This window comes from Ambystoma mexicanum, chromosome 4p (genome assembly GCF_040938575.1).
Source record: "Ambystoma mexicanum isolate Mex_15411 chromosome 4p, UKY_AmexF1_1, whole genome shotgun sequence".
Classification (NCBI taxonomy): Eukaryota; Metazoa; Chordata; class Amphibia; order Caudata; family Ambystomatidae; genus Ambystoma; species Ambystoma mexicanum.
Genome location: NC_090927.1, coordinates 88,513,570 through 88,539,985, shown reverse-complemented (window position 1 = coordinate 88,539,985; position 26,416 = coordinate 88,513,570). Strand labels below are relative to the sequence as shown.

The 26,416-nt window shown below is 47.5% G+C and overlaps 1 protein-coding gene across 4 annotated transcripts in view; it reads left to right on the top strand.

Moving 5' to 3' along the window:
• The window catches only part of LOC138453020 (balbiani ring protein 3-like), a 140,312-nt gene that overhangs the window by 62,342 nt on the left and 51,554 nt on the right, over positions 1-26,416 (top strand). For 2 of the 4 annotated variants that reach the window (XM_069605434.1, XM_069605432.1), the window contains one exon: positions 17,212-17,352. The exons of the other annotated variants lie outside the window; for them this stretch is intronic. In XM_069605434.1, the coding sequence (XP_069461535.1) occupies positions 17,212-17,352 (141 nt within the window). The remainder of the gene's footprint in view (positions 1-17,211; positions 17,353-26,416) is intronic. 4 annotated transcript variants of the gene reach the window in all.

The window sequence follows — 26,416 nt, the reverse complement described above, 5'->3', positions numbered from 1 at the left end:
CCTTAATGAGCCTGTCCAATAAGGCTGTGTGCTGCACTGGCATGCTGTCCGCTTGGAGGTAGACCCTCCTTTTCCAGCATGCTAGGCCTACGTGCACTGTCAACGTCAGATAGGCAGAGTCACTGTACACTGTCACTTCCTGGTCTGCGTGATTCTCAATAGCGAGTATCAACACCAATAATTCTGCAGCTTGTGCTGAATAATGTGATGGTAATCGTGCACTTATGAGTACTCGAAATTCTCCATTTGCTGTGTGCATCACCACAGCAGTGCCTTTATATCTTTGCCCATCATTTTGATTGATTCTCAAGGAATTGTCAACAAAGACAATGGCCCTCATTCCGAGTATGGAGGTAGTCATGGCGCTATTTGCGCCATGACTACCTCCCATACCGGTACCGACTCCGAATTGGTTCAATGGGGATTTACCAGTGTAGTCCGACATTTGCATGACCGGTAAGACCCCATTGAAAAATCCATTCCCCATTCCCATTGAGCCCCTATAGGGCTCAATGGGAATGGGGAAGTAGCTAATGACGGTACCGCAATTTGCGATACCGTTATTAGCTCTGAAGTCCCTTAACGGGTCCCGTCCATAACGCCAGGTCAGACCAGGCGTTAAAGGAGGGACCTGCTAAGGGACCTCAGAATAGAGCGCAAGGGTTTACCGGCACCGGTGTCCTTACCGGCGCCGGTAATCCCTTTGTGCCCAACTGAGAATGAGGGCCAATGTCTCCTTCTGCCAATGCATTCTCTTTCTTTCTTGGAATCCCATCATAGAATTCTTCATAGTTTGCGCAGTCATGAATTGGCCCTCCGTCAGTGACTGGCTCTGCTATAAACATAGCTGGGTTCACAATCTTACATCAAATTATCTTAATTGATGGATTTGATATGATCACTTCATAAGCAGAAGCTCTCTGAGATGTGGGGGTCATTACGAGTTTGGAGGTAGCCATGGTCCTGTGTCTCTGAATGGGGACTTACTGGGTCATTCGAACCTTGGAGGACCCGGTAAGTCCCCATTTGAAAAACCATTCCCCATTCCCATTTGAGCCCCCATAGGGCTCAATATGAGTAGGGAAGGAGCAAATAACAGGCCCGCTAATAGGGGTAATAGGGGCCCGTTATTTGCTCCATGGTCCCTTAACGGGTCCCACTAAGAACGGCTGGTCAGACCAGCCGTTCCTGGTGGGACCCTTTTAGGGACCTCGGAATATGGCGGTGGGGGTTAATGGCACCGGCATCCTTACCGGTGCCGTTAACCCCTACCACCATACTCGGAATGAGGCCCAATGTGCCTTTTGTTTTTTCTAGAATGGCAAATAATGCGTGCTCAATAACCAGCGCCATTGAGCATCCCATCACAATGGTTGTCGCCTTTTCTATGGTGAACTCTGCGGCAGCTAAACTTTGTTCACAAGAGAAGTGACCTCACATCACTGGGTCCAAATTCCCACTGTAGTATGCAAGGGGCTTGTACCCCAATGTGGTTCTCTGTGTGAGTACTGCAGTCACTGCCATTCGTGTGTGAAAACAGGTAGAATTCCTCTGTACAATTGGGAATTCCTAAAACTGGTGCTGTGCAGATGGCTTTCTTGAGTTCAACAAACCCTTCTTCCATGGTCTCAGTCCATTCAATTTTTTCTTTCGTCACCTGTGCTTTGTTTAGGGCTTGTAGCAAGGGCTTGGTATACGAGCTGTAGTGTAATCAAAGACTCATGCCCTGACATAATTGCATAGGATAGAAAACTCTGCATCTGTTTTATTGTGTGTGGCTTGGCTGTGTTCAATATGGCCTCAGCCCTTTCAGGGGTAACCCTTTTCCCCTCATGTGAGATCAACTTTATATCCCTTCTCAGCCTATATAGTTAATAGCTGAATAGAATTGTGTCTGCATGTCTCATCTGCCGTTCTGCAAATTAAGATATCGTCCACATATTGCAAGACAGGACTCAGTTGAAAATTGAAGGATACTCACAGTACCCCTGGGATAACCTTGTAATTTTCAGACTCATCTGTCTGAATGTAAATTATGTCACATCTTGTGAGTCTTTGTGTAATGGGATTGAGAAAAATGCATTGTTCAAGTCAATCACTGTGAAATATTTTGACTCAACGTGTATATTACATAGGATTGTGGCCGGGTTAGGGACTAGAGGGAACTCGGCCTCTACAATATCATTTATTGGTCTTAGGTCCTGGATCAAACGCCAAGACCTTCCCTTTGATTTTTCTGATAGGGTACACCGCGGTATTGCAGGATGACTCTGACGTCGCTAAGATGCCCTGTTCCATCATGGCAGAAATTGTCTTGAAAATCCCCTGATCTGCTTCCATAGACATGGGATATTGTCGTGCTTTTGGTAAAATTGCTCCTGGCTTCAATTTAATCCTCACTTCTCCTACTCCTTTTAACAAGCCTACGTCATGGGGGCCTGTGGTCCACACTGAGATAGGCACCTGGGCCATGTCGTTATCAAAATATTCAGGACGGTTTTGTGCCAGCAACATCCTCCTCTGGGGCACCTCTCGTTTGATCATTCTCACCCAGAAAACGAGATTTACTGCAGCTGTTGTTTCATCTACACCTTTTTGTTCATCAAACAAATTGTCATCAGTGACATCAGTCAATCTGTACCCTTCCTCAATGGCGATCACTGTGCACCATTGTCTGCCTTCATCATCACATCCATCGATCAATGCCATTTTCCTTTGCACTATGGCTGTGTGTATTGCCAAGGGAAATACTTATCCCTTTTCTTCATGCATAGGTATTATTGGCCTGAATTGAAACTCATTGGAGGGTCCTCATTGTTTTGTCTGCAAGGCCTGGTAGCCCTGCCATTAATACACGCGCTCGCATATATTTCTGGTTCCAATGGGACAGCCCTCATAGCGGTTTGCCCCTCGTATGCTCTAATCATTTTGATACGTTCAAATAATGCATTCCTGGAGACGAACATACTATGCCCTTTTCCGTGAACGAGATTGTCATGTTTAACTTCGTCATTAGGTCACATCCCAATATTTTTACTGGGGTTTGCCTTGAATATATCAGTGGCAAATTCATGTCACATTCTCCAATAGAGACTGGAAGTTCATTTGTAAAAGGAACACAACTTGTTGCTCCTGTGAAGCCCTGAGCATTTATGGCATCGCCGGATAGGTGTCAACTAGGAAGGAATTTTCTTTATCTCCTACAATAACATCTACCCTTGGTTCCTCGTGAGAGTTTGGTGTCACGATAGGATAGAACACATCAGGTTTCCCAGCGAGCTGTCCTAATCCATTTATAACTTTGTCCCATGCTGAGTGAATGGATTTCTTCCATCAGCAGTGTTATTTCTCATTCCAGAATTCATTACCTGTCCTGCACTTGTTGTCTGTGACAGTTGCATAGGTGACTGTTGAGACTGTCCTTGCAGAAAATGTTATAACAAGGGGGGTTGTCCTGCCCTCTATGGATCTTAGGGGTGCGCAGGGTGAATTCAGTGCACACTGGTTTTAGACCCTTACGGGTGCCCGTGTAGTTTGGGCAACCGTTGAAAGAAACAGCATGCTTGCTGTTGTCAAACAGGTATCTCCAATACAATATTCATGTACAGAATTCCAATTCTTTTATACAAAATTGCAGCTTTTTATTAATTAGCTGATGCTTATTTTCTTTATGCAAAGCATTTTAGTAGATTTTTATATATGACAATCTATAATGTCCATTGTGGAACACAAAAGCATAGTTAAACATTCACTATGACATCAATGCAAGCGGCATGGCAAATAAAACATTCATTTGTACATTTTAACTGGCAGTTTGTTTGTAAGCAAAAAATGTTCCATGCCAGTGAATTTAGAAAACACAGGATGAAAGCGCAGATGGAGGAGACGTTGGTAATCGGTCTCCTATGCCCGGCTAAAATCTGACCTCATATTTGTGTCATATTATGAGGTTGCAAGCTTTTCTGTACTCCCGGCACTTGCTGGTGCACTGTGTGATTTTGTACAACTCCATTTCCACCCTGCTGTAAAAACACAGGTGGATTCACCATTCCCACTCTTGTTCCTTGGTCTTTTTGCACCATGCCTTGACTTCTGCATGTGCGCACCAGATGTTCTGTCATTCCACACGTCCAACATATTGGCAGTGGTCTGATTATTTGGCCATTTGACATATCCTGATTGCCATTTTGCATGTTTTGAAAATCTCCCTGATTATCTTGGAAACCACCCTGATTAATCTGCCATCCTCTACCTCGAAAGCCTCTCCCTCTTGGGTAGAATCCATTACTGCCCTGATTAACCTTTTGTTGATTATTGACCTGCTCTATTTTCGATCCGTCTGTGCCAGTTATCATTACCCCTTCAATGGCATACTTTGACCATTTTTTCTGCACTAATTTTGCCTCTTCAGCTTTTCATGCAGCCTCTTTTTTGCAATTCTTCTCTTTCAGCAGCCTGGAATAGTGAGCTACGGTCAACTGTATTTCAGACCACAGTTTGGCATCGATTCCTACCAATTTCTTCAGCTGCTTCTGCACCCAATCTGGCAGCCCTTGGCATATTATATGGTAAAACACGGGTATAGTTTTCCCCCAAGATTTCCGAGTTTCCAATACAGAGGCGACTTGGAAATTCTGAATGTAAAGCAAAGGATCCTCTGACTCTTTCATTTTTTGTGTTATTATGGCTCCCATGTCAGAAGTGTCCGGGTATAGCAATCGTAATGCTTTCCAAACTCCGGCTCTACAATTGTTAAATGGAGCTCCACCATGCACAGTATTAACTGTAGTCACGCCAGGATAACCTGCCCGTGTCCACACATCGTCAGCTCTATCACTGAGTATCGCGATTAAAAGACCCTTAATATCTCCTATAGCTAACGTGTTCCCTCCCGTCATTTATATAGCTCATATATCCATTTTCCAGCTCCCGATGTTAACATTGGAAGCTTATTTTTCAGATTTTCTCGATCCATGTGTGGCCAGGGTATATACTGTGGCCTTGTTACTCCCTTTTTGAGCAATGGGAATTGTAACACATGGCACTCCTTTTCCATTCTTATTATTTTTCTATCCACTGCAGGGGTAATATTCCTGCATCAGCGTCTACCTGGCAATGTCCTTAGTCAACTCACATAGGGCGGTGGAGACACCCTTCTCTGACCATAAGATACTCCTTCATGTCTGTCCGATTGTGTGGCTGATTCTGATGCCTTAGGTGCAGACCTGCTAGAATCTGACCACCTTATCCCTTTTCCTCCAGAGAAGTGTTTTTCGTGCCTTCTCTCTTCTTCCTTTTCCTCATATTCCTCTCTTTCTGCATCTGATATTGTCTGTGCCCAACTCGTGCAATTCCTCTCATCTTCCTCATTTCCATATAGCGTCAACTCATCTAGGGACAGCTCTCTATTTCTGCTACTTCGGGAGGCATACTCAGTGTCATACAACTGAGTGCTTTCAAAACGTTTGTCCGCTCCTCTCCCTTGGGGTACTTGTTCTAGCCCCATTTCATCATATATCGATCGTTTCTCTGATGCTTCTGATGTTGAAGTCATCTTCGATATTTGCCCTAGCGTGCCTGGTACTGAATCGTACTCAGGAAAGAATTCTCCTATGTCTTCCCAGTCTACTACTGGATTGGGTTTTTTAACCTCTCCCTCCAGATATTCAAGATCCTGTGCCCTCTGTCTTCGCTTATGTTCTATGTCGTCATCGAACTCTCTGCGCTTCCGTGCTTCCTCTTTGACCCTATCTTCCTCCTGTTTCTTCGCATCTCAACATTCATTTGCCGTTCGTATTTCCTCATCCCTTTGTCTCTTTATTCCCTTCTCCCTTATCTTTTGTTCTTCTTCCTCTATTCTTCTTTGTTCCTGCCTGCTCTGATCATTAGCTGTTCTTGGCTTATGATCGCGTTTCCTTTCTTGCTCCTTGCGATACAACTGCTCTCCTCAATTTCTATCTTTTTTCCTGATCCTCTCGTCTCTCTATCCTTTTTCCTTTTCCTTCTCTTTTCCTTTTGAATCGTCTGGCTCTCCCTTTTGTCTCACATCCTCAATGCCTTTCCCATCGAGTTTCAATATAATCTGACCTCCCATCCATTTGTTCTGTGTGAATGCCATCTCATCGTTCTGTCCTCATCTCCTTTGTATCTTTTGCCCTCTCTATCTATATCTCATTTTTCTTTCTCACATTTCTTCTTGTTCTTCGGCACTTTGGACGTGATATCTCTATCTTTGTCTGGGTATTCGTCACTACTTTGCATAGGAGACTTGTATGCCAGGTTGCTATATCCCCTGGCTGCTTTAAGTTCCCTCAATGGGTATAATCCCTTGTCTTCGCTGGCTTTGCTTTTTTGTTTCAGATGGGGCAGGTGGCACAGAAGGCGTTTCACCCCCCCCTCTGTGCATATGTTAAGTATCCAATCTAACGGCGGCTCCTCCTCTTGGTGCATTTTCCGAAGTTCTAAACTTGCTAAGTGTTTGTCTAAATTTTTGCCAGTGTATGTGGCGTGCAAATATGTCGTCATGTGTTGCAGGACCGTTTTAGATAGCGATCCCTCCTGGGGCCATGGCATACACATTTTGTGGGTGGTTCCTTTAACCCATTCTGCACTGTACATTTTCAGCTTAGTTGGATATTTTAGCAACTGTTTGCACAGTGTATTAATGGTATAATGTCTTCCATGCTTAAATCTGTTCACCTTTTCCTCATATAACACTTTGTTATGCTTTTGCGTTTCTTAAACAAAACCAACAATATGAGCGAGCACCAATCGTCGCAAGCTCCGACCCCGTTTTTCACAAAAAAAATGTTTACTTTTCCACACTACAACCATCAATTCATATCATACAACATCCTGGCTATACAATCACACCATTTTCATTTTAATTCCTCCAAAAAAAAGGCTTACTTTATGACGTCAGAGGGAAGAAAAACACAAGACAGATGTGATAGACTAGACAGCCTCCGGCCGGCTACATAAATCTCCTGCCCCTATCATTATTCCGACATGGAATGTAAGCCCATGCCCATCCCTCTTTCATTGATTCTGGTCTCCTACTGCACCCTATCTTTTCAGGACTTTGAATGCAAGCTTCTTCTAGCGCTATATTAAAGTGCAGGTATCTGGACGTATCCTCTCTCTAGCTCAGGTATCCTCCTGGTATCTCTCTACTCGGGTATCCTTCCCGGTATCCCCTGTTGCTTGGGTACCTTTCCCAGTATCCTCTCTTTAGCTCCACCCCCCTTGAGACAATATTTCTTTCCCCTTATATATACATTCTACTCTTGCTGTGACATTATTTTTGTCCCACCTCCCTCCGTTACCTTCCCTTACTTGTTCTAAGGCATGCAACTTTTTGCAAAAGTATTTAGTCTTTTTTTCACTCACGGTTCGCATTTGTTTCCTCTCTGGATGCTCGGGATCACCGCCTTCGTTACTGCCTCTCTTGCTGTTTGCTCGATCAGCTGCTCGTAGAAGGGGGAAGGGTTTCGTGGGAGAAAGCACAGGTTCCTTCAGATCTCAACCTGCAGGTTTTACACTTCAGTCTAACCACTATTTATGGGGAGCTTCTCGGTCTACTTAGCCCGATGGCAAAGGTCTTGTGATATTGCAGAGGACTCAGAGTTACTTATGTCGATGGCCAATGGGCGTCTTAACTAATTGATAGTCAATAAACCATCCTCTGCTACCAAGTGTGCACTAGGACACCAACCGGCCCAAAGAGCTGGGGGTTTCTGAGTTCTTTGTAGGGAACTCGGTTGCACCAAGTTCATCCCTACAAAGTGGACGTCTGATAGGGTTAAACCCCCAGTGTCGTCCGTTCCAGCAGCCCCCACTATTTCACCCAACCTTAACGCCCCAAAGAAAGCTGTGACAAAAATGGCCCAGAACCGCGCCACCTCGTAAGCGTCCTTGCATATTCCCCCTTGCACCTGTAAATTATTCTCCAGTTTTTAGGGGTCAAGGGATCACCTTGTGTCCCCCTGCCTATACCCGAGCCGTGGCCATCCTGCCAGGGCCTTCTTAACACTCGTTGGGCTCACTACTCCGTGCAGGCCTGGTACACACCTAATGGCTGCCACCTTCCCCTTTTCAATCCCTGCAGATGCCCCTGAGTCATACAAGAGCCCCAGTAAAGCAATCAAAATGTCTTGGTGAAACAGATCGCCCGTCCCCTTATCCCAGCAGAATTCCCTGTACTCCTGAAATGCTTTTTCATATGCTGCTTCTGCCTTCCTGACCAGTGAACCAGCAATCAGGGGTCCTAAACCGGGGGGCACCAAAACTCCAGAGCATGCCAGGGAACTGAGCCATGTCTATTTCTGCCTGAGGCAACCATCTCCGGAATCCCTACATCTTAAAACGAGAAAATGTGTCGGCAGCATTACTGAGCACCCTGGCGACGTGCTTCGACTGACAATCCACCCCCCCTTTTCAAACATATCAACACCATATGCTTCAGCAGTCTAAGTACCATGAGTCAAGATGCACTTTGGTTGTTAATTGCCATTACCACTGACATGCTGTCTGACCAGAAAACCACATGCTTTCCTCGGAGGCCCTTGCCTCATATTGTTAGACCTACCAGAATAGGGAACAACTCTAGAAATGTAACATTCCTGGTAAGTCCATCCCTCAGACCACTGCTGCCCACACCAGTAATTCTCCCCATTTAGCCCTGAAGCCCACACTCCCTGCGGCATCTGTGTAAAGCCCAATCCCTTGAGTAGGGAGCACTTTTTCTAGCCATCTTTGGATCCCTTTGTAGTCTGACAAGAAATCGTCCCAGACCTTGAGATCCCCCTTGATGGAGGTGGACAGCCTTGTATGGTGGTGTTTCTCAGTGAGTCCAGACATTGCCTGAGCCATGGCGCGTGAAAATAGGTGCCCCATCGGGATGATCCTAAAAGCAAAGTTGAGTTGACCTACCAGGTGTTGCAGTTTAGCTAAGGTTACTTTTCTTGTCTGTAAGCATATGTACACTGACTCCTCTAACTCTGCCACCTTGCCTGCTGGAAGCCGGCATATCCCCTGCACTGAGTCAATTTCAATTCCCAAGAATGTGATCGTGGTGACAGGTCCGTCTGTTTTTTCTTGTGCCAATGGGACGCCTAGTTGTTTTGCCATTTCCTGAAACACTGCCCAGAAGGTGGCGGACCCAAGAACAGGGAGTCATCCAAGTAGTATACCACTCTTGCCCCTTTCCACTGCAACTTCCTGTCCCATTCCAAGAAAGAGCTGAAGGTCTCGAATAATATCTATAGGCTATGGAACAGCCCACAGGCATGCATTCATCAAATTAAAATGTTCCCCTGTCTGGAAGCTTCGAAGTCGATAGTCATCTGGGTGGACCGGTAGTAACCTGAGAGCTGACTCGATGTCCGATTTTCGCCAGAGAGCCCCTTTTCTCAGCACCCGTAACTGGCAGAGGGCATCGTCAAATGATGTGTATCTACCTGTGCATACTTCTTCATTGATTGCATTGTTCACCGAAGCCCCTTTCGGAAATGACAAATTGTGAATCATTATGAACTTTCCTTATTCTTTTTTGGGCACGATGCCTGCTGGGGAGCAAATAAAGGAAGGGGACAGGGGATGGGAAAATGGGCTCCCTACATTCCCCATTCTCTTCTCTTCTGTTATTTTTTCCATCAGCACCCCATTGTTACTTGATGCTGAGAACTGATTCTTTTGGAACTGACGGTGGTATGAACCCCTGCATGGGAATGCGAAATCCCCCTCAGAAACCTTCTACCAATAGCTGTGCATCTGCCTTCCTAGGGTACGTATTAGCCCACAAGCGGAGTACATCCACCTCCATTGGTGAGGGTTGGAGGGCCTGTTGCCAAGAGCTGTTACTCATTCTTTTTGTGCTCCCTGTCCTTTGTTCTCTTGTCACATCTCTTCTCGGGGTGTCCCAGAAACCTGCAGAAAGAGCATGCATGTTTCAATCTACATACAGTCCTGGTACATGACTTGGTGTTGAATGCCTAACACGTGCCCTTTTTGTGCCCGTCTTGGGAGGCTGGATGGGAGTCTGAAAGGACTGCCCCTGCCTTGGTGCCCAGGCCCATCGGTACTCCCTCGCTGTTGGAGGACCATGGTGCAACTGGCCCAGAGATCTAGAGCCCTGGTCTCCCAAACCAGCTGCACACTCCCTGCCTGAACCTCCCATCATAACTATGTCATGCGCCAAATGTGCATTCGTGGTACATGGAGAGTATTAAGTGCAAGTAAGGCCATAACCTTTGATGCAATTCTGGGAATTTTTCCACCATTACCACCGAAAATATTGCAAAACCTGTTGTCCAGTTTACGATTGAGTTTTCCTCCTGAACGTTCTTTTCCTTCCCTTCGCCTTTAGCCACCTTTACCTCCTCAGATACTGTATAATTTAGCAATGAGAATATATCTACAAATTTGTCCTTCCAGATCGTATCTTTTAGTTCCGGGAAAATGTGCCGTTCGAGCATACCTGAAGGGTTGTTGATGAGGGCCGCTGGTGCCCTCGCATCACCTACTGAAGTACTTGCTGCATGAACACCTATATTTCCTTGCATTCCAGTGGTGTAGCTCAAAATGTGGGGTCCCCCTGCAATCCATGCAGAGGGGACCCTCTCCACCCAGCTCGGAAATAAATTACGGGACGGACCATAATCTGGGTCAGCTTAGATGACCACGCTTGCGCAATATGCAGAAACGTTCTGCTGCAGGGGACGCTGCACACTGCACTAGGAGGAAGATATAAATATGTTTTAATTTCTGAGAAAAATTGGCCAAAATCCCAGTGTGTTAACAATTGTTTTGTAGGGTAACACCAATCCAAAAATCCAATCCATGAAAGTCACAAACAGTGCACAGAAATGTTAGTGTTTTAATTAATGTAATGCTTTGTTATTAAAATAAAAATAAATGCATGTTACAATGAAAACCTGTCCAACTGGCTGCACCATGTAGACCAGTCTAAACACATAATAACATATTACAGTAAAACATTCCAGGCCACATTTAGACATGCCTAGACTGGTTGCACCAAAATGGCAGATGATGCAATAACACTTATCATGGTTATTTTATCACAGATGCAAGCAGCCCGACTGGCAAAACTCAAATGCCAGTCTAGCTAGGCAATAAAACACTTAGCTGGACTGCTTTATCAGAGATGCCCAGTTGAAAAATGTCAAGCCAAACTAAGAAAAGACTAGACTGGCTGCACCAAAATGCCTCTCTAGGCACTAATACCACATATCATGCCTGTTTAGCCTGGACATGGATGACCATTAGAATTTACTGCACAATCCTTGCCCAACCCCACGCCCCATGTGCCTCTTCCCCCTCCCACCCTCTGTGCCAACCCCCAAAATGAGTTCCTTAATCCAGAATTACCTCCATGTCCCTCTTCTTTGGCCCAGTGTTTACGTTTGAGACACCTTGCCTCATAGGTAAATACTGTGACGAGGAAGAGTGGGTTTAGGATCAATGAAGATTACCGGAAACTAAGCCAGGCTCCATGTCCCTCTATCTCCTCCCAGTAATTGTGTATGAGAGAAAGTACTGGGACGAGGAAGAATTGGGCTAGGAGTCATGAAGATTAGATAAGTAATCAAGGCATTAAACAGAAGCAGTGGCACAACACCAATGAGCTGACTGGGCTTCAGCCCCTCCCCTGCCCTGAAATGTTGGGCTATGTTGATTCAACCTGGCTGACCTACAGAGCTGTTGCCGGACAGAATAGGACATATATGTTAAACAGCACTAGGGTTTCGCTGTTAAAAAAGGGCCTGCAATTACTAAAGCATTACACTGCCAGTACCTGCACTCAAATTATTAATTATTTTGGCAATTGAAATCGTGATGTGGGTTTAGTACTTGCATGCCACAGGAGTGATTTGAACGGTAGAGAGGGTCAGGAGGCCACTCATTCTCACAGCAGTCCATAAGTAGGTGCTTTCAGACTTAAAGGAGAGGGGTAACTGCTTGTAACATTGAAGCTGCACTAGAATAGTTTCATTAGAATGCGTAAAGAAGTTAGATGCCCCCACACAAATAGATTCGCCCCTCCACCACAACCTGTGACATTAGCTCCTCTTCCAAGGTTTGAAGGGTTATCCCCTGAAAATGTAGGTTTTGTTGCGCCCCCTCAACACAAGCACACACACCATTCACCATACGAACACACGCACACCCAGAAACCCATGTTATGTTATGTTATGTTATGTTATTTTATTTGTGTAGGCGCCAAAGCCCGAAGGCATCCAGGCAACAGAAGAAGGAAAGTAGGCCCTATCTAGTAAAACCAGGTAACTAGATTAGATTTTATGAAAATAAGAAGGTCTTCAACTGTTTCCGAAAAATCAGAAGATTGGTTGTATTGCGTAGAGACACCGGAAGGGCATTCCAGGCCTGTGCGGCCTGCACATGAAAGGCGCGGCCATTACCACAAGCTCTTTTTACTCGATCTACGTGTAGAGAGCAGGTCTTAGCTGAGCTAAGAGGTCTGCTAGGTACATATATCTTTAGCCTGTTCTTAAGATATATAGGTGCGTCACCGTAGATGCATTTATGACAGGTTGTCAAGAGTTTGAATTGTATTCTAGCTGAGACTGGCAGCCAGTGGAGACTCCTCCTGGCTGCAGATATGGGCTCTAGACGCTTTATCTGAAAATCTACTTTATTTGCCCCTCCCAAAAGAGGATTACAATAGTCCACTCTAGGCAATATTACGGCCCAGACTAATTTTCTGCGGTTATCCTCTGAAACCAACGGAGCCACTTGACAAAGCACTTTCAGATGATAATTAGTGCTTTTCACAATGGCGTCAACATGTGCCTTGTTGTCTAGGCTGGCCTCCAAATAGGTGCCCAAGGCCATGGTGGAGACATGGTGGGCTTACCCTGCCTCTTGCATCCAAGTTCTAGAAGGGGCGTGGTGGAGACATGGTGGGCTTACCCTGCCTCTTGCATCCAAGTTCTACAAGGGGCGTGGTGGAGACATGGTGGGCTTACCCTGCCCCTTGCATCCAAGTTCTAGAAGGAGCTTGGTGGAGAAATGGTGGGCTTACCCCGCCCCTTGCCTCCAAGTTCTAGAAGGAGCGTGGTGAAGACATGGTGGGCTTACCCTGCCCCTTGCCTCCAAGTTCTAGAGACATGGTGAGCTTACCCTGCCCCTTGCCACCAAGTTCTAGAAGGGGCTTGGTGGAGACATGGTGGGCTTCCCCTTCCCCTTGCCTCCAAGTTCTAGAAAGAGCTTGGTGGAGACATGGTGGGTTTACCCTGCCCCTTGCCTCCAAGTTCTAGAAGGAGCTTGGTGGAGACATGGTGGGCTTACCCTGCCCCTTGCATCCAAGTTCTAGAAGGAGCCTGGTGGAGACATGGTGGGCTTACCCTGCCCCTTGCATCCACGTTCTAGAAGGAGCGTGGTGGAGACATGGTGGGCTTCCCCTGCCCCTTGCATCCAAGTTCTAGAGGAGCGTGGTGGAGACATGGTGGGCTTCCCCTGCCCCTTGCATCCAAGTTCTAGAAGGAGCTTGGTGGAGACATGGTGGACTTACCCTGCCCCTTGCATCCACGTTCTAGAAGGAGCGTGGTGGAGACATGGTGGGCTTACCCTGCCCCTTGCATCCACGTTCTTGAAGGAGCTTGGTGGAGACATGATGGGCTTACCCTGCCCCTTGCATCCAAGTTCTAGAAGGAGCGAGGTGGAGACATTGTGGGCTTACCCTGCCCTTTGCATCCAAGTTCTAGAAGGACCTTGGTGGAGACATGGTGGGCTTACCCTGCCCCTTGCATCCAAGTTCTAGAAGGAGCGTGGTGGAGACATGGTGGGCTTACCCTGCCCCTTGCATCCACGTTCTAGAAGGGGCGTGGTGGAGACATGGTGGGCTTACCTTGCCCCTTAAATCCAAGTTCTAGAAGGAGAGTGGTGGAGACATGGTGGGCTTACCCTGCCCCTTGAATCCAAGTTCTAGAAGGAGCTTGGTGGAGACATGGTGGGCTTACCCTGCCCCTTGCCTCCAAGTTCTAGAAAGAGCTTGGTGGAGACATGGTGGAGACATGGTGGGCTTACCTTGCCCCTTGGTAGTAGGGAGGATAGGAGTTAGATGGTTGGCCCTGGCAGCGTGGTCGTCCAGTCAAGCTGAATAGGGTGTAGGTATTTGACTAGAGGCAAAGTGGAGAATAGGGGATCAAATGTGTTGTCCCTAAAATGTGAAGGTTTCAGTGCACGCTGTTTCTTGTTCTTAGATCCAGTGAGGTTAAGAAGAGTGTCTGACGTCATCAAGGAAGATGTAAATGAGTATGAGACTGATCTGATTGAGGATTGTCCTACACCTGGAATGTGGGCGATTGATAAGGTGGAAGGTGGTGGTCTGTCTTAGCGATAGTGCCGAGTGGCATGTGAGGAGCTCCATGGCCTCCATTGCCACATGGCTCTGTATGAGACAAGCCAGATTTGTGGATGACTGCAAGTCCTACTCCTACCTTCTCATGCAGTTGGCATGTTGGACAGTGCACCGAAGGGGGAACGAGGATGTCTAGCATGTGGGAGGAAGTGCGAGAGAATCATGTCTCAGTGATAATGCTTCTATGCAATTACACCGATCAATTACTCGTGTACACGCTCTGCTCTGGTGCTCTGTCTGGGTCTCTGCATCACTCTTCCATGAGTTCAACTTGTCAAACATGAGTTTCTATCTCCCTCTAGTGATTCCTCATGCATCGGCGGACTCAGCTGCTGCTAGTGCTTAAATGGCGTTCATGTTCCTCGAGCTAGCCAACTCTGTGGAGATGGCCGACACTTGTTGGTTAATGTGTCCACAGTAGATGGGCACACACCATCCATACATTGCTGCCACATCCTCATTTACAGTGAATAAAAACACCATTGCCTTTACTTTGCCCATCACAGGTGAACATGTTGAGACAATGCTTGATTCTCTGTAGACTGCTTAGACTCTTGGGTGCAAGTGCCAAAGCGTGATTTGGTAGTTTCGAGGAGTAGGAGTAGCCATGACTCCCACCTAAGTTGCTGCTTTCAATGATACATTACCATTGTTCTAATGTGAGAACAAAACATTGAATTGCTGTGCAGTAAATCTAATATCAGATCATCAAAAGCTACAACTACAAATACAGTGCAAACAAGTGCCTAGCGAAAAACAAGGCAGGATATCAGGGCCTACTTCAATGCCAACCTGCAAAGCAGGTAGTCAAAGATGGCTAAATAGCAAACCATCGGAAATCAGATGAAGATAAACAGGGAGCATGTTCCAACAAGAGAGAACCCTCCGAAAGAAAGAACGAGAAGGGCTGAGAAGTACATGTCCTTGGGGACTTACATTCGAAGTTGATCTCAACTTCCCAAGCCTCGTGAGGCCAACAGAATCCAGATTTCGGAGGCGAAGGAGCTTGCACGGCCAACATGGACCAGATTATGAGCAAAACAGGAAGCCTTGAAGGGGATCCTGGCACTCAGGGAGAGACAGCTCTGCTGTCTCATATCATGTTGCCTACGCTCACGATTGACGAGTCCCATAACCAGCCAGGCTGGAACATGTAGAGCAGCATCCAGAGGAGCAGAAGGGGATTCAGACCTTAGTTATAGTTGGGATATGAAAGAACAGAGCAAAAGGAAACCAAATAGAAAATCCGAGCCAGTGAGAAAAGGCTTGATGCTTTGTGAGAATTTAAATGAAGATGAGAAGATTGTACAGGAGATGTGAGTTTCAAAGAACTGGGCTTTGTGATCTCTAGAGATGCAAATAATTTAAAGTTGATGTTTTACATGTAATAATTTGAAATTATGTTTATTTTAGTGTTTTCTCCCATCCTCCTATATATGTGTATTTAAATGGTTTAAATAATTATTTAAAAACACCTGCATTGGTTCATCAGTGGAGTCAGAGATAGTGTAATATCCCTTCTGGTGAAGTCTTTTGTCGGTCAAGGGCAGTGTGATGTAACTTCGTTTGATGTCTTTACAGATTCATGGGCAGTGTGAGGCCTCTTCCTTTGATGTCTTTACATATTCAGGGGCAGTGTGATACCATGTCCATTGATGTCTTTATAGAGTCAAAGGCTGTGTGATGCCTCTTCCTTTATGTCTTTACAGAATCATGGGCAGTGTAATACCTCTTCCTTTGATGTCTTTTCAGAATCATGGGCAGTGTGATGCCTCTTCCTTTGATGTCTTTATAGATTCATGGGCAGTGTGATGCCTCTTCCTTTGATGTCTTTATAGATTCATGGGCAGTGTGATGCCTCTTCCTTTGATGTCTTTATAGATTCATGGGCTGTGTGATGCCTATTCCTTTATGTCTTAACAGATTCATGGGCAGTGTGTTGCCACTTCCTTGGATGTCTTTATAGATTCAGGGCAGTGTGATGCCTCTTCATTTGATGTCTTTATAGATTCATGGGCAGTGTGATGCCTCTTCCTTGGTTGTCTTTATAGATTCAGGGCAAAGTGATGCCACTTCCTTTGCTATCTTTACAGATTTAGGGGCAGAGTGATGCCACTTCCTTTGCTATCTTTATAGATTCAGGGCAGTGTGATGCCACTTCCTTTGCTATCTTTATAGATTCAGGGCAGTGTGATGCCACTTCCTTTGCTATCTTTAAAGATTCAGGGCAGTGTGATGCCACTTCCTTTGATGTCTTTACAGATTTAGGGGCAGTGGAGTGCCCTTTCCGGTGCCATCTTGGAGGGGTCAACTACGGCGTGATCGTATGTCCAGTGAGGTCTATAATTGGTCAAGCATAAACAGACAAATGTGATTAGTGTGATTTCGCAGCTCATCTGCGCCATTGCAGAAGACGTGCAGAAATATGCAAATCAGACTTCAAATGCCAACAATGGGTACAGTCCATCCATCCTTGGTTGTAAATGGTACAGTACAGTGTGATGTCACTTCCTGTGATATCTTTCAATCTTGCATAGCCTAGTGTTGCAGTAATACTCTTGGAAGCAGCGAGTTTTCCTAAACGTCTTGAGGGTGATATTTGCGAATACCTTCATGCCAAAGACCTTCTCCTCTGAGTGCTCTGAGGATGTGAGATGGTGCTCCCTGGGGCAGAGAGATGTTAGGTAACTGGCAGTTATGCCTTGTGATGTGGGGCTGCAACAGGAAGCCACTATTATTGTCTTACTATAGTGGTATCCCCTTCAGTCACAGAGTTTTTAATCCTGCCTACATACATACTTTTGTTACAGACAAAGCTGGTCAATGTCCAAAAGACGATCGAATATGCAAGCGAAAGGACCCCGATCAGTGCAGTAATGACAGCAACTGCACAGGGAATCAGAAGTGCTGCAACTTCCACTGCGGGTTAAAGTGCAAGGAACCAGAACCAGGTAAGACTCATCACTCTGACTTAGGATCGCTGAGCCAATAAGACATGTGTCGGGTGGGCTTGTTATAATCTCCCAGATGTGTATCTAAGGGGACACCATTCTTATTAGGATTCCCTAATACACAGTCTCAGGAAAATAGCACTCAGCTTGTGACCTGAAAGCACTTGAAAGGATTCCCTAATACAGAGTCCCAGAAAAACAGCCCTTGGTTCGCGACCTGACATCACAGTCTCCCAGGTGTGCCACAAGGATGCGTGTTGGCACGACCTACCAGCAAATACTCCCTCACTTGCCTTAGGATACATTTCAGGCTCCGTTATCCCCCTCTAGATATGGGTTGCCCACCGGGCCATAATGGATATGGCTCCTCCCTGCTATCGACACCACCCGGCAAGCTTTCCATCCTGGACCAATAGGAACACGCCTACCAGAGGCACTTCTTTGGCCCCTTGCTTCGGGTAAATGTTTGGGTATAGATGCTGCCATCACCTGGCTGCCAGCCTCTTGGGCCAGTAGCAATATCTTAGAATGCAATTGCACTAGCAAGTATTCTTCCTACTTGCTTAAAAATGTTGCTGGACTGTGATGTTTACACTCACCAGGCACAGGTCCCCTTCCCAGGCCAAGGCTTCCTCCAAGTGTGTGTTCTCTCTCTCTGGCCCCTGACATGGTCTGGGAGATAACTTTCACTAGGCTTTCAAATTCCACCTTCTGCCCTCAGCAGGGCTCCAGCTGTTTCTCTTACTTTGGTTCTCATCCCAGAAAGTGTCTGAAAGGCAGTCCTCAGCAGGGCTCCAGCTGCTTCTCTTAATTTGGTTCTCACCCCAGATAGTGTCTGAGAGGCAGCCCTCAGCAGGGCGCCAGCTGTTTCTCTTACTTTGGTTCTCATCTCAGCCAGTGTCTGAGAGGCAGTCCTCGGCAGGGGTCCAGCTGTTTCTTTTACTTTGGTTCTCATCTCAGCCAGTGTCTGAGAGGCAGGCCTCGGCAGGGCGCCAGCTGTTTCTCTTACTTTGGTTCTCATCTCAGCCAGTGTCTGAGAGGCAGTCCTCAGCAGGGCTCCAGCTGTTTCTCTTACTTTGGTTCTCATCTCAGCCAGTGTCTGAGAGGCAGGCCTCAGCAGGGCGCCAGCTGTTTCTCTTACTTTGGTTCTCATCTCAGCCAGTGTCTGAGAGGCAGTCCTCAGCAGGGCTCCAGCTGTTTCTCTTACTTTGGTTCTCATCCCAGAAAGTGTCTGAAAGGCAGTCCTCAGCAGGGCTCCAGCTGTTTCTCTTACTTTGGTTCTCACCCGAGATAGTGTCTGAGAGGCAGCCCTCAGCAGGGCTCCAGCTGTTTCTCTTACTTTGGTTCTCATCTCAACCAGTGTCTGAGAGGCAGTCCTCAGCAGGGCTCCAGCTGTTTCTCTTACTTTGGTTCTCATCCCAGATAGTGTCTAAAAGGCAGCCCTCTGCAGGGTTCCAACGTTACTCCTACTTTGGTTCTCATCTCAGGCAGTGTTTGGGAGGCAGCCCTTATCAGGGTTCCAGCTGTTCCTCTTACTTTGGCTCTCATTCTTGCCAGTGTTTGGGGGGCAGTCCTCAGCAGGGTTCCTGCTGTTTCTCTTACTTTGGTTCTCATCCTTGCCAGTGTCTGAGAGGCAGCCCTCAGCAGGGTTTCAGCTTTACTCCTACTTTCATTCTCATCTCAGGCAGAGTTTGGGAGGCAGCCCTTAGCAGGGTTCCAGCTGTTCCTCTTACGTTGGCTCTCATCCTTGCCAGTGTTTGGGAGGCAGTCCTCAGCAGGGTTCCTGCTGTTTCTCTTACTTTGGCTCTCATCCCAGAGAGTGTCTGAGAGGCAGCCCTCAGCAGGGCTCCAGCTGTTTCTCTTACTTTGGCTCTCATCCCAGAGAGTGTCTGAGAGGCAGCCCTCAGCAGGGCTCCAGCTGTTTCTCTTACGTTGGCTCTCATCCCAGATAGTGTCTGAGAGGCAGCCCACAGCAGGGCTCCAGCTGTTTCTCTTACTTTGGCTCTCATCCCAGATAGTGTCTGAGAGGCAGCTCTCAGCAGGGTTCCAGCTGTTTCTCTTACTGTGGCTCTTATCCTTGCTAGTGTCTGCGAGGCAGCCCTTACTATCCTTCCACCTGTTTCTCTTACTTTGGTTCTCACCCATGCCAGTGTCTGCGAGCCAGCCCTTACTATCCTTCCAGCTGTTTCTCTTATTTTGGTTCTCACCCGAGCAGGCCCTTACTATCCTTCCAGCTGTTTCTCTTACTGTGGTTCTCACCCTTGCCAGTGTCTAAGAGGAGCACTCAGAAGCCTCACTGCTTCCTCTATCCCTCTCTGGCTCCCATCCTCCTGCCTCATCGTTGGTTGTCTGTCTGTCCCTTTTGGGGCTGAGCCATGCTGTTTCTAATAGGGTTCTGTGTTGCCCTGAATAGGCAATATTCTTTTTGGTTTCTTGTCTCCCCTTTGCTCAATAAGTGATTGCTTATTCCCCATCCCCCTGTTGTGTTATCCAGGTGTATCCGCTTCACCTGTTAGCTCCTCAGATTACCCACCTAGGTGTGTTTCCTTCGACTTCCTTTTTGGCTTTAATCAATGCATGCTATAGCAGATGCCCCTAAGAATAGCAATACCCCAGAAGAGGGTTCAAGTGCCTTTATTTTACAGAATTGAAATGAGGCTAAACCTTGATGATATGCTATGAGAATAGGACTCACAAAAGGCCACCCCTCTCCCATCTCCCCTGGGCTTCCCACCTCTCTAGTCCAGTCGCCCCTATCACCTTAGTTGGCAGCTAGAGATTGATAACCCCTACTGTCTAAGATTCTGACTATAGTGATGACTGAAAGGCCTCAGGCTTTCCTCTCTCACTCCCTTTGGGGTTCCTATAGGAGAAAACATACCCTGAGCCCCCAAAGATGTCTTTTCTTCAAATTGTGACTTGTATTCCTGTGCGTGATGTTCCTTCCTTTACTTGCTGTCATTCTCCTATTTCACTCCTTCTTCCTCCCACTCTCTTCTTCTTCAGTCTCCTCCTCTCGTCCCTAGTCTCCAACCCTCCTCTCCTCTCACTTGCCGTTGCCCCTTTCACTCTCTCATACCCTCTTCCCACCCTCACTCATTCTCCTAACCTTTATGTAACCCTCACTCACACCTCCCAATAACCATACATCCTCTCATTTTAACAAGTACCTTTCTCTCTCTCACAGCTAATGACTCATCTGTAACAATCTTTTCCACACTCTGCTACACTGTCCTTCCTCCATCTGGTCTCTTGGTCCACCTCCTCTCCACCTGACCTCACCTGAACACCTTACGATCAACCTTTCCTCTCCCTGTCCCTTTTTATAGTGCTCCTTCTGTGTTCCAGACCAGCCCCCCTCCTCTTTCCATTTGCTAAAGCTCTGCCAAGCCATTACAGAAAGGGGAAATACCATATGAAAACACTACTGGGTTCCCCCCCAAATGGACCAGCCCAACTGCTCGGCCGCATCCCAAACGCAACCCTGAGCCTGTTTCGGCCTCACTGGGCATCATCAGTGAGTTGTAGTTTGGGTCTCTATGCCGAGCATGCTCGGGAGCCATCAGGGTTAGGCCCAAGCCTGATTTGCATATAGCCCTTCCCCTTTAAGTAATGGCTTGGCTGTCTGAAGAACTGCAGGGTTGCCTAGAGCAATGCCAGAGGTTAAGATTAAGTCTAAAACTTCCATCCATCACCTCTTTTGTTTGTCTAAATCACCCCAAGTGTGCACATAAATGGGTCCCACCATGCACCTGAACGCTATCACGATTCTAGGATTATACGTCAAATCATACGCCATCCAGCTCACAGTGTAAAATAATTCTGAGTGCAGGCTATAACGCTACATAAGATGTTACCGGACTGCATCTTCTCTATTTAAGGGAATAGCAGGCCGATTGATACTGGATACAGGGTTTTATCCAAGCAGATGGCATTCAAAGTGAAGGTGGTGTCCGATATCAAAGCAAGAGGATTGAGTGAAGATGTGAAAATAGCCCGAACTCATGGCATTAGCAGAAGCATTTGGATAATTCCACAGGACAAATGTAATGACCTCCATGTGTATTGAACATTGGCAGACAAAGTCTGATGATGTCAACCAGTCTAAAAAGAGTTACAGCTGAAACATTTGATGGCTCATGGTGCACATTTGTTTCTGCAGGCTTCCACCAAAACTCCCAGAATTGTCGATTTATGATCATATAAACAAAATCAAAGCATTCATTAGGAAAAGCCTAAATTAATTCAAATACTATGCATCTTTCATTGACACGATAGAAGCTCTGGTTTCCACTGTCCTAGGCATGTCCAGTCTCTGGCATTATTCCACGTTCCTTAGCAAACCTTCTCACGTCCTGCCGTGCACTATACTTTCCTAAAGTGTCTTTTATTTGCAGAAGTGCAACAGGAGATCTTGGTACTGACAGAATCATACAGATGTTCAGGCAATGAGCTGATAACTATAAAGGAAATGCCACTATTAGACATCACTGTGTTCAGAAGGTCAATTTTAACTGTGACCGTTATACGCCTATATCACTTGTGGTTTGTGCTGAAATGCGTAGGGCTGCCATTCTCTCTCGTGGGAGTGCCCACCTGTTCTCTGTACACTGTCCACAAGAGACCCCAAAGATCCCACCCTGACACTGATCACAAATGGTCCCCTCTGATGCATCCTGACGAGCTCTGCTTACCTGTTTCCTAGCCAGAGTCTTTATGGCTCCATCCGACTGAGATAGAAAAAGGTTTCAATGGTCTTTGGAATAACATCTGTATATAATTGAGAAAGATCCCCTGTCCCCCAGCGAGAACCAAGATCTCCTGTCCCCCAGTGAGAACCAAGATCTCCTGTCCCCCAGTGAGAACCAAGATCTGCTGTCCCCAGTAAGAACCAAGGTCTCATGTCCCCCAGCGAGAACCTGCACCCAGCAAGAACCAAGATATCCTGCCCCTCAGCAAGAGCTAAAATCTCCTGCCCCCAGCGAGAATCAAGATCTCCTGTCCCATAGCCAAAACCAAGAGCTCTTGTTCCACAGCGGGAACCAAGATCTCCTGTCCCCCAGTAAGAACCAAGATCTCCTGCCCCCAGTGAGAATCAAGATCTCCTGCCCCCAGTGAGAATCAAGATCTCTTGACCCCCAGTGAGAACCAAGATCTCTTGCCACCAGCAAGAACCAAGATCTCCTGTCCCCCAGTGACAACCAAGATCTCCTGTCCCACAGTGAAAACCAAGATCTCTTGGTCCACAGCGAGAACCAAGATGTCCTGTCCCCCATCAAGAACCAAGTTCTCCTTTCCCCAGCGAGAACCAATATCTGTCCCATAGCCAAAACCAAAAACTCTTGTTCCACAGCGAGAACCAAGATCTCCTGTCCCCCAGTAAGAACCAAGATCTCCTGCCCCCAGTGAGAATCGAGATCTCCTGCCCCCAGTGAGAATCAAGATCTCTTGACCCCCAGTGAGAACCAAGATCTCTTGTCACCAGCAAGAACCAAGATCTCCTGTCCCCCAGTGACAACCAAGATCTCCTGTCCCACAGTGAAAACCAAGATCTCCTGGTCCACAGCAAGAACCAAGATGTCCTGTCCCCCATCAAGAACCAAGTTCTCCTTTCCCCAGGGAGAACCAATATCTCCTGTCCCCCAGCGAGAACCTTCCCCAAGCGAGAACCAAGATCTCCTGTCCCCAGCTAGAACCAAGATGTCCTGTCCCCCAGTAAGAACCAAGATGTCCTGTCCACCAGCAAGTACCAAGATGTCCTGTCCCCCAGGAAGTACCAAGATCTCCTGTTCCCATTGAGAAAAAATATCTCTTGACACCCAGCCAGAACCAACATCACTTGCCCCCAGCGAGAACCAATATCTCTTGCCCCCCAGCGAGAACCAAGATCTCCTGTCCCCCAGCGAGAACCAAGATCTCCTTTCCCCAGTGAGAACCAAGATCTCCTGTCCCCCAGTGAGAACCAAGATCTGCTGTCCCCAGTAAGAAGCAAGGTCTCATGTCCCCCAGCGAGAACCTGCCCCCAGCAAGAACCAAGATATCCTGCCCCTCAGCAAGAGCTAAAATCTCCTGCCCCCAGCGAGAATCAAGATCTCCTGTCCCATAGCCAAAACCAAGAGCTCTTGTTCCACAGCGGGAACCAAGATCTCCTGTCCCCCAGTAAGAACCAAGATCTCCTGCCCCCAGTGAGAATCAAGATCTCCTGCCCCCAGTGAGAATCAAGATCTCTTGACCCCCAGTGAGAACCAAGATCTCTTGTCACCAGCAAGAACCAAGATCTCCTGTCCCCCAGTGACAACCAAGATCTCCTGTCCCACAGTGAAAACCAAGATCTCTTGGTCCACAGCGAGAACCAAGATGTCCTGTCCCCCATCAAGAACCAAGTTCTCCTTTCCCCAGCGAGAACCAATATCTGTCCCATAGCCAAAACCAAGAACTCTTGTTCCACAGCGAGAACCAAGATCTCCTGTCCCCCAGTAAGAACCAAGATCTCCTGCCCCCAGTGAGAATCGAGATCTCCTGCCCCCAGTGAGAATCAAGATCTCTTGACCCCCAGTGAGAACCAAGATCTCTTGTCACCAGCAAGAACCAAGATCTCCTGTCCCCCAGTGACAACCAAGATCTCCTGTCCCACAGTGAAAACCAAGATCTCCTGGTCCACAGCGAGAACCAAGATGTCCTGTCCCCCATCAAGAACCAAGTTCTCCTTTCCCGAGGGAGAACCAATATCTCCTGTCCCCCAGCGAGAACCTTCCCCAAGCGAGAACCAAGATCTCCTGTCCCCAGCTAGAACCAAGATGTCCTGTCCCCCAGTAAGAACCAAGATGTCCTGTCCACCAGCAAGTACCAAGATGTCCTGTCCCCCAGGAAGTACCAAGATCTCCTGTTCCCATTGAGAAAAAATATCTCTTGACACCCAGCCAGAACCAACATCACTTGCCCCCAGCGAGAACCAATATCTCTTGCCCCCCAGCGAGAACCAAGATCTCCTGTCCCCCAGCGAGAACCAAGATCTCCTGTCCCCCAGTGAGAACCAAGATCTGGTGTCCCCAGTGAGAACCAAGATCTCATGTTCCCCAGCGAGAACCTGTCCGCAGCAAGAACCAAGATATCCTGCCCCTCAGCGAGAACTTAGATCTCCTGCCCCCAGCGAGAATCAAGATCTCCTGTCCCACAGCGAAAACCAAGATCTACTGTTCCACAGTGAGAACCAAGATGTCCTGTCCCCCAGCAAGAACCAAGATCTCCTGTCCCCAGTGAGAATCAAGATATCTTGTCCCTCAGTGAGAACCAAGATCTCTTGCCCTCAGCAAGAACCAAGATCTCCTGTGACCCAGCGAGAATCAAGATCTTCTTTCCCCCAGCGAGAACCAAGATCTGCTGTCCCCAGGGAGAACCAATATCTCCTGTACCCGAGCGAGAACCTGCCCCCCAGCGAAAACCAAGATCTCCTGCCCCCCAGCGGGAACCAAGATCTCCTGCGCCCCAACGAGAACCAAGATCTCCTGCCCCCAGTGAGATCCAAGATATCCTGCCCCCCAGCAAAGACCAAAATCTCCTGTCCCACAGCAAAAACCAAGATCTCCTGTCCCCCAGTGAGAACTGAGATCTGCTGTCCCCCAGCGAGAACCAGAATATCCTGTCCCCCAGCAGGAACCAAGGTAACTTTTTTTGAAGTCAGGCAAATCCATATTGACGTGTAGAAAATGATGGCACAATTGGGTTTCTTATACTTAAGACCACCAACTTGAAAAGTCCCCCAATGCCAGGAAGCGGCATCAGCAACAAAGTTTACCCTTTTAAAATGCCTAATGCATCAACATCACCAAACTAGACCGGCATCCTACACCATTTACTAGCTTGTGTAAGGAGGTATGTGGCTGCATCTTGAACATGGTGCAGTCTCAGCATTTAGAAGGCCAGGAGCCTCAGGCACAGGTTGTTACCGCAGGGCTTGAGTTAGCTTTAAAAATGTAAGCTAGCAAAATCATCCAAGGAAGGAAGCAGAACTATAGGGATTCCTATGCACAGCATCCCTTGCACCCTAGCTGCTGCTTTGGTTGCAATGGGTGGATATTGCCCTCTAACTGCTGCTGTGGTCGCAATGGGTGGATATTGCCCACTAGTTGCTGCTGTGGTTGCAATGGGTGGATATTGCCCTCTAGCTGCTGCTGTAGTCGCAATGGGTGGATATTGCCCACTAGTTGCGGCTGTGGTTGCAATGGGTGGCTATTGCCCCCCAGCTGCTCCTGTGGTCACAATGGGTGGATATTGCCTGCTAGCTGATCCTGTGGTCACAATAGGCAGATATTGCCCTCTAACAGCTGCTGCTGTAGTCGCAATGGGTGTTATTACCCTCTAGCTGCTACTGTGGTCACAATGGGTGGATATTGCCCTCTAGCGCTGCTGCTGTGGTCGCAATGGGTGGATATTGCCCTCTAGCGACTGCTATTGTGGTCACAATGGGTGGATATTGCCCTCTAGCGGCTGCTGCTGTGGTCGCAATGGGTGGACATTGCCCTCTAGCTGCTGCTGTGGTTGCAATGGGTGATATTGCCCTCTGGCGGCTGCTGCTGTGGTCGCAATGGGTGGATATTGCCCTGTAGTGACTGCTACTGTGGTCACAATGGGTGGATATTGCCCTCTAGCGGCTGCTGCTGTGGTCGCAATGGGTGGACATTGCCCTCTAGCTGCTGCTGTGGTTGCAATGGGTGATATTGCCCTCTAGCGGCTGCTGCTGTTGTCGCAATGGGTGGATATTGCCCTGTAGTGACTGCTACTGTGGTCACAATGGGTGGATATTGCCCTCTAGCGGCTGCTGTGGTTGCAATGGGTGATATTGCCCTCTAGCTGCTGCTGTGGTCGCAATGGGTGATATTGCCCTCTAGCTGATGCTGTGGTCGCAATGGGTGATATTGCCCTCTAGCTGATGCTGTGGTCGCAATGGGTGATATTGCCCTCTAGCTGCTGCCCTGGTCGCAATGGGTGGAAATTGGTACCAAAGGAGCTGATGATAAAGACATACTTGGTGGTGTTTGCAAACTATGGCTACATTTATGAGTGG